Below are 8,317 nucleotides of genomic sequence, written 5' to 3'. Positions count from 1 at the left end.
TAACTGTTAATTTACTGATATTTGTTAACATGTATTATTGTTGGTAATTTAGGTTGCAATAAATACCAATAGTGCTATAATTGTCACTTTTGCAAATGTGTCAATTTCACAAGTTAAAAAAAAAAGAGTACATAAGCTGTGAATGTTTAAAATAATGTAAATGTTCATTATCAATTTTATATTTAAAAATAACAAATTCTTATCAAAGTGTTTGTATTACTTTTACAAATATTCAACTACATTTTTCATACAAATTTAAACTGACATTTTAAATGTTTTTGCTGAGATGGCCAGTCAGTTTGAGAAAACATTTATTTATTATATATATATATATATATATTACATAAAGTAACATGTTAATAGGAACCTATTTATTGTGCATCTGGATGTAATGTTTCAATAAAATATAATGCACAGTACCTCAGAGAGTAGAAACATGACGGGCTTAAGCTCGTCAGCAATATCCATTTAATAATGGTTAAAGGCAGGGGTGTCAAATTCTGTTCCTGGAGGGCCGCAAGCCCCGCACAGTTCCATCCCTGCTTCAACACACTCACCTGTAGGTTTTTACTCAATAAGTTTGATCAGGTGTTTAATCAAGGTTGGAACTAAACTGCGCAGAGCTGCAGCCCTCCAGAAAATGGATTTGACCTGTGGTTTAAGGCTTTAACATTATCACCTTCTAACATTCACAGGGTTGCTGCAGGTTCCAGCAAGTTAAATTTAGGACTTTAAGAGCATTATTAATTAAATTTTAAACTCATACAGGGATAAAACACTGAGTTTTTCAAATTGCCCTATTAAAAAAAGATTTTGCCCTATCAAACTTTAAATAATTTAATGCACTTAGAATATTTTAGTTCATTCTAAGCAAAATATTAAAATAAATAAATGGAGAACTGTTAAACAAGGGTTATTGTAGAACAAATAAATAAACCATTATGGTAAAAAGTTAAAATAGCATTCTTAAAAAGTTCAAAGTTTTATTTAGATGTTTTGTTGGTGATTGTATTGGCGTTTGCCTGATTGGATAGCTATAGATAACAAAGGAAAATTATGACCTGTTCAAAATAGATTTAAGACCTACAATATTTCAGTAAAATTAAGACTTTTTAAAGCCTAAAATTTTGTTTTTGAGATTTAAAACCCTGCAGATTCCCTGATACATGTGTACTTGGCCTTTCCCTATGAGTTCTGTAGAAATCCTGCCTATTAGGATAAGTCATGATCCTCAGAGAATTATCACCTTTACACAAAACTGGGGTGCCCAAGCCTGTTTTTCAGGAACTACATTCCCGCAAAGATCACTCCACCTTTGATCAAACAAACCTGAACCACATTAATGTTCAGAAATACTTGCTAATTACAGATCGGCATGTTTGAGCAGGGTTGGCACCTGATTCTGCACGAAAGGTAACTCTAGAAACAGGACAGAGCACTACTGTATTAAACACGAGAATAGCTACCATCACTGCTGTATAAAAAACCAGTTCGAGACTGCAGGATGTCTGAAATGCATGTGGCAGGCATATTTTGGTTAGTGTTTAAAATAATGATTTTGATTTGAAGGTATCTGACAACTCCAGTTTTATTCAAAGTATCTGATTACAAAGAATGTACAGGTGTTTTATGAGCTGCACAAACAAAACTCTTCAGGGACGTCATTTATCAGCACATGGAGCTCAACAAAAACTCTCAAAACTCTTCATCAAATGAAAGCTAGTCTTTGTACATCATTCAGCAGGGATCAGGTCGCATGATACGCGTCTTTTAACAGTCACTTTCAAAAAGCAGCTATTTAGACACTGATGTTTGAGCTACGACTACATGTGAAAAAAACACTATTCTAACCAAAGCTAAAAAATAATATTTTCACAAAATTATGGCAAAAAGTACATATATTTGTACAGGTTAAATTTAAATTACAAAAGAAAAAGCAACTAGTCTCTGTTTTTCCAAACTCTGATAAGACTAATGCACAAGTCGAGACGATTCAATTGACCTCTATAGCACGCCAACAAAACAAAAAACATTGCTACAGAAGAAACGAAAATACTTTGGTGATCTTTGTGGTTTTTACAGAGATTAGCTCAAACTATCATACAGCAAAAATGTCAGGTGAGGAAGATGGGCAGCTCTGGAGAGACGCTCAACTCTGGACACTCGCCTCACCTAATGAAATCTGCAAAAAAAAATATATATATGTATTATAATTATTAATAACGTTGAAAACACAAGTACACTAGCAGATTTGATGACTAGTTTGGATAATTTGGCAGTTAATAATGAAATTAATATAAAATTACTGATAAAGGAAAAAATATTTATATCGAAGTGTGTGATTTGGGACGAACCGTTCTGGATCACCACCGGCGATAGCTAGTGGCTTGACGCTGATGGGGCACTTTATGCCGCAGTGTCTGCAAGTTCTTGTATTTTGACATGATACTCTGACTCTTTTTGAAGACGGACTTCTGGTTGAAGGTTGGTCTTGGAATCAAAGTACTCTTAAATAACAAAAAATGTTTGATTTACTTGAAATGATTATCATCATTACTATCAGCATTTCAATTTGGGACTCAATGGAATTCACTTTAGTACCATCAAAGGTTTCCTGATAACTCCATCAGGTGCCGACGGCCTCTTCACTCCAACAGCTGGGCGGAAACCAGGCCTCTGTATACAAAAGTATTCATATAATCAAATAAAACAAGACATGCCATCAACTTATACAAGCACTCTCTAATTCCAAATCTCCTGAAATCTACAACTGAAGAATTCAGTCACCTGAAATGCAACCGGCTTCCGGGTTTTTGGTGGACTTCCAGAAGACCTATAAAAAATAAACAAGTAGATGGTTCAATCAAGTAAACTTTTTAGGTTCTGAGATCAGATCAAGCAGCAGGAAAGATTCTTATTTACCTTCTTTCTTTCTGTTCCTGTGAGGAGCTAGGAGGACTTTGCAGCTTGGTGAAACGTTCATTCAACGTCAAATTTCCACGAGATTCTGATTCCTCTGAAAGGAGAATATTTAGAACAAGAAAGGTTAGAAACTGAAACAATACCACTATTTACACCGGCCAGTGTCCTGGAGAGTTTAGCTCTAACCCTAATCAAACACACCTGAACCAGCTAATCAAGCTCTTACTACGTATACTAGAAACTTCCAGGCAGGTGTATTGAAGCAAGTAGGAGCTAAAGTCAGCAGGACACCGGCCCTCCAGGACCGACTTTGGACACCCCTGATTTACAGTTAAAATTATGACTCTTACCAGACTTGCTCCTGGATGCCTTATTCCTCCAAGGTGCACTGTTCCTGGGACTAGTACTGGGCTTGTGGCCTGCCTCCCAATGGGAAACCACAACAAGGTCACGTGAAAGTCGCCTGTCTATCGGTGAGGAGCTGAAAAGAAGTCAACAATGCGTGAACTATTGCTGCTTATGGTCTGGATGCAAAAGCATTGAATAAACAATCATCAAGCATTCAGAAAATGCAAAGGCATGCACAAATGTTATCTGATTTCAAAGTGGAATAGACTTGTGCCTTGTGTAACATTTTCTCTCCTCGGTTCACTTCAACTAAATTACTCAAACAGTCTTCATGAACCCAATTGTATTGCTGTAAATGCAGAAGGACCAATTTATGGATTAACTACATGGGTACTTACAGCAAAGCAAGCCCAACATCTCCATGGTTCAGTTTGAATTGGTAGAATAATTTTCCCTGATTCAACTTGGCCTTTAGCAGCCATCCTTTTGCTAATGTGAATAACAGACCTTGGCAGACTCAATGAGTGGACTGAAGGACGCCATGCAGGTTTTACGTTCCAAAAAGTGAATCAATTAGCAGGTGAGCGCTTCCTTTTTCTCCAGAGTTGACAAGCCAGATGCGTTCCTCTTGACCTATCCTCTCATATTGAAGACTGAAAATATTTTTTCCTGCTGGAACACTCATTTCTTGACTTAAATGGAGGTTTGCAGTTCTGTATTCGGCGTTGAGAGAATCTTCTGAACGTTGTTGATTTGTACCATTTTTGGCCAGTTCTCCTTGATGAAACTTCACACTGCTTGTGCATTGCTGGTGTTTCAATTATCTTCTCTGTATATGCATCTTCATGAATCTTCATATAAATCCTTAAGCAGATCTTCTGTTCCAAAACATCTATTGAGGGGACTACAAATGAATGGTTGGTATCTGGTAACCATATTTCACTAGACAAATCTGTATTGTGTCTTCAGCACAACCTCCATTTCAGTGAAGAGAGTTGTAGAGGTACAAGGGGTCTCTGCAAGTCATCAACATGGCAATTCAGAGCATATTTTGTGAAAGTTTAAAGATTTCATAAAAACCACCCATGTGATGACTGGTTCAGTGTGTTCCCATCTTTGTTGATCTGTCATGAATGCAAGTCTTCTTTCTCATCGTGGTTCTTACTTGAAGAGGTCTCTTGTTACAAAAAGTTACTATGATTATTGGGTATTCATTTTTGGAAAATGGTCATCTTATTAGATGCTGACAAAATCTTTCAACATCTATTAGGTAAATGTACATGCCTTTATAAAAGGAGTTATTTTTGTTCTTAATCTGATTTCCAGCCACAGAGTCAATCTGTTTCCTTCATCCAGCCAATCATGTCAATTCTTCAGAGGGTACAACTTGATAAGACACATCAGCAGTATTTCAATGTTGAAAATGCTCTGCTGTGTAAAATTCTTCTCCATTTAAGTCCATTGAAATATTTCCATTTTCCAAGAAATTCCTATGCACTGTCCATGCCCCACACTTGTGAGATTGATTTGTGCTTGCGTTACTGCAGTGAGCTGCATACTGCGGCAGAACATTGTAGGTATATCATGACAGACTTTCCTTCAGCAAAAACGTAAGAATAAGGATTAAAAACCATTTCCCTCACCGAAAGAAACTTTAATCATCCCTTTTGGATCAAAGTCGATGTGGAGGATGCATCATGGAACAAACTGCATGTGACTTTTGGTTAAAAAAAAAGACTTTTGAAAGAGCTTGCTTATCTCTTATCACATTCTCTTGTTGAGGACAGAAGTATTCTGGACAATGACAGGTTTAACATCATACTGTTGAAAATAATGAGGAAAACGGGCATGATTTTCTTTTTTTCTCTCATCCATTTCATCATTCAGGTGACACCCATTTGTTGAAAGTTGTGCCATTGTAAAACAGGAAGCTTGACCTTCTAAACATCACGCGCCCATTGCCACAATGTGAGGGGTGATACCATACCTGTGTGCGCTCTCAGAGCGACGGGATTCCACCTTTGATTCAGAGTCCCTCTCAGCAACTGCAGTCTTGGAGTCGGTGTTGGGGGATGACTCTCTAGAAGATGGCATCTTTTTGAGTGGCATCTTGCGTAGTGGCACTCCTGAAGAATCTTTGCCATTTTTTGGTGTTGTCTGAGGCTTGGGTTTCTGGACTCTGTCTGATAATCTTGGCCTTGGTGGTGGGAGTTTGAACTGCGTCACCGACTCTGCTCTGAACCTTCGTGCCTTAAGCAGTCGACTCTTATCAACAAGGGTCAAACCACGACCTCTGAAGCCCCGAAGAGGAAGAGGTCTCACAGACAGTTCCCTGCGGAAACGCTTTGGCGGCCCATGCTCCAAACTGCTAAGTGGAGGCGGCCGTCTGAAATCTTGATTCCTCCTCTTCATTGGTCGTCCAATCTGCCTGTCTTGTAGTCGCATAAGCGGATAAGGTCTGATCGACGAGCCAGGTGGGGGTGGGCCAGGTCTTCGTGCTGGTGATCTGTAAGGGGGCCGAGAGTGTGGACTGCCTCCTCCTCTGTGTGCAAATTCCATGCTGGGGCGCCGAACATCCCTTCTAAGGTCTCCATGCGGTGCACGTTGATCTCTCTCTGCAGACCACCTACATATCCATTACAAACAATACAAACATGTTGGTTATAATGCCAGTTTGTGCAGCTTGAGCTGTGTGGAAGCTCTTAACTTCTATTAATTTAGATCCAGCCCCAGGCTACTGAATGCCATATCACTTCTGTGGTGGTATTACTTTAAGTGGGAAATGCCTCAAATGGTTTTTACATTTTCTCCAGACAGACTGTTTGACTTTAGGGGCTTTATTATTAGATCCTGTGGTACTTTACAGTGACAAAAAGCTGAAGGCAGCTGGGATTTACTCTCACCACCCTGCAGTGTGTACTTGACTTCGCAAACTAACACATAATTGTATAATTAAATTACCCAGCTTGTACAGCTTCATTTGTGTACCTCTCTGGATATGAACTCCTTCCATGAAATTCTCTGGGCTTTCTGTGGGGTGGGCCAGGGAACCTCGAATCCCCACTGTGGGGATGAGGGTAACCTCCTGGGCCATTCCAGTGGTGCCCACCAAGTGCTGGTCGGCCAAAAGGCCTCTCCCGGGGAGTGGGACCCCAGCTCCTGTCATGATCCTGAGGGCTTGGGCGTCGCTGTGGACCCCTGAAGGAATTATGAGGTGAAGGAATCCGTCGATCTGATGGAGGGCCATGAAAAGATCCGTGTCTAGATGGAGATGTGTGTCTAGGGTGGTTTCCATGGAATACTGGTGCTCTGTGGCTAGGCGGTCCATGTATAGAGGTATGAGGGGATTGCCTGTGCTGTACTGGGGGAGGGCGACTTGAGCGGGGTGGTGATGGCCTCCTTCGGCCTCTCTGTGAATCCTGCGAGTTGGGATACGGATGGAAGTGATCCTGGTTCTGCATCCACTGTCCGTGTGGTCGCTCTCTGCGTTCACCCATGAGTGAGGAAGGCCTCTTGGGGTAGGGCTGGGATCCACTACTGTTGTGAACTCTCCAACTCGGAGGGGCTTTTCCAGGAGGCCCTCTGAAACCTCTTTGGCTTCTTGAAGGGGGGCCATATCGCCCTTCATGATTCATGCTATTGTAGTTGTCTGAGAAAGGCCTGTATGAGAATAAACAACATTTTAGTCTCACTTATAATGATAAACTTAGTTCAATCAGAATTAAATATTACATATCTAAATCAAACCTGTGTTTGGAACGAGGAGATCCTGATTGTGGTCTCACCATTTTTTCAGTTTTATCACCTATCTTCAAGTGAAATAAAAGACATTAAATATTAATCTTCCAGTTAAGGTAATGCAACATGCCTCACGTACAAAAAACAATAAAAATATAAATAATTGCGAAAAAATAAGAAATATTGACTTAAGGTTGTAGTATCTGAAAATAAAACAAAAAATTATAACACAAAGAAGTTCTTATAATTAATAACCAATAATACTTCACATAATTTTAAGTCCATACAAACAAATCCAAGCAATCAATCTTAACGTGTCAGTGCTTTGAAAATGTAACAAAAGTTAAAACGTTTCATGCTCCTCGGAGAGTGTGTGTGCTATTTAAAACGTTTGAGGACATGTAACGTTACCGTTTCTACAATGCATTTCAACCCCTTTTAAACAAACAATACAGTACGACACTGCAGGAAGTCGATACAAATAAAATCACTGAATGCGTTTGCCAGAGACGTGGTGGTTGGATGAAACAAACTAACATGCAAGTTTTAGTAGTTTTCCACGACCTTAATTAAATCATGTTAAAAGTCAAAAGTTGAACCGAGCTCGACGACACCACATTCCTGGCCTAATGTTACATGAACGCGTGTCTGGGCCGACAAGGCCGTGAGTCACATCCAAAATGCTAACTCGAAACAAATGTACCAGCACGACGTTTCACTAGTAACATTACACAGATAATGCAACAACACTTCTAAGACAATAGAAACAACATTAGCGGTACGTGTAAATGTAAAAACACATCGAACAAAACAACACTCCTTCGTTTATCGCGCTAATGCGAAACTACGACAAAGCGAAACCATTTTCACTACAGTGCTATGCAACAATATCAGTTATGCTAATAATTCGTTTAATCTTTTCACTGTTAAAGGTCTACGTTACTAAAATCCGACAAAGTTGACTGGCTGTGTTGTTTTGACATACCCGATGTAGCGCGATACTGAAAACAGATAGGCCGTGATAGCAAACAAACGTCTTCTGTTAAGCGTCGGTCCACATCTGACCAAAATAGAACCGTAAACGTTTCCAAAAAACAAACACTCCGTCGCTTTCGTCGTCACATCTAGGTTTCTCCGTCGAAAAAAACGAGTGGTCTCCGTGAAATTACATTCACACCGACTGAACAGCTGCAGCCGTGACGTCACCTGAATGGGGCGCGTTCACGACCAGACTGGGACAGGAACTGACTAGGATAGGATTATTATCGAATCCGCCCATATCGTTGCTTTGTTAGTATGTTATAATATT

At 39.7% G+C, this 8,317-nt stretch overlaps 1 protein-coding gene across 2 annotated transcripts; it reads right to left on the bottom strand.

The window, feature by feature from the left end:
- Positions 1 to 1,562: 1,562 nt before the first annotated feature.
- Positions 1,563 to 8,218, bottom strand: si:ch211-114c12.2. Of its 2 annotated transcripts, none has more exons than XR_015489975.1 (10): positions 7,994 to 8,216; positions 7,018 to 7,079; positions 6,259 to 6,930; positions 3,669 to 5,896; positions 3,273 to 3,403; positions 2,923 to 3,016; positions 2,788 to 2,833; positions 2,602 to 2,676; positions 2,355 to 2,507; positions 1,563 to 2,182 (listed from the first exon to the last, which is right to left on the bottom strand). XR_015489975.1 is itself a non-coding variant. In NM_001002300.1 (10 exon segments), coding segments are annotated over 8 exon segments (1,842 nt in total). In that variant the 5' UTR covers positions 7,059 to 7,079; positions 7,994 to 8,218; the 3' UTR covers positions 1,563 to 2,182; positions 2,355 to 2,363.
- Positions 8,219 to 8,317: the final 99 nt, after the last annotated feature.

This window comes from Danio rerio, chromosome 5 (genome assembly GCF_052040795.2).
Source record: "Danio rerio strain M-AB ecotype USA chromosome 5, GRCz13ab, whole genome shotgun sequence".
NCBI lineage: Eukaryota > Metazoa > Chordata > Actinopteri > Cypriniformes > Danionidae > Danio > Danio rerio.
The sequence above is the reverse complement of the archived record's forward strand: the minus strand, read 5'-3'. Positions and strand labels throughout refer to the sequence as shown.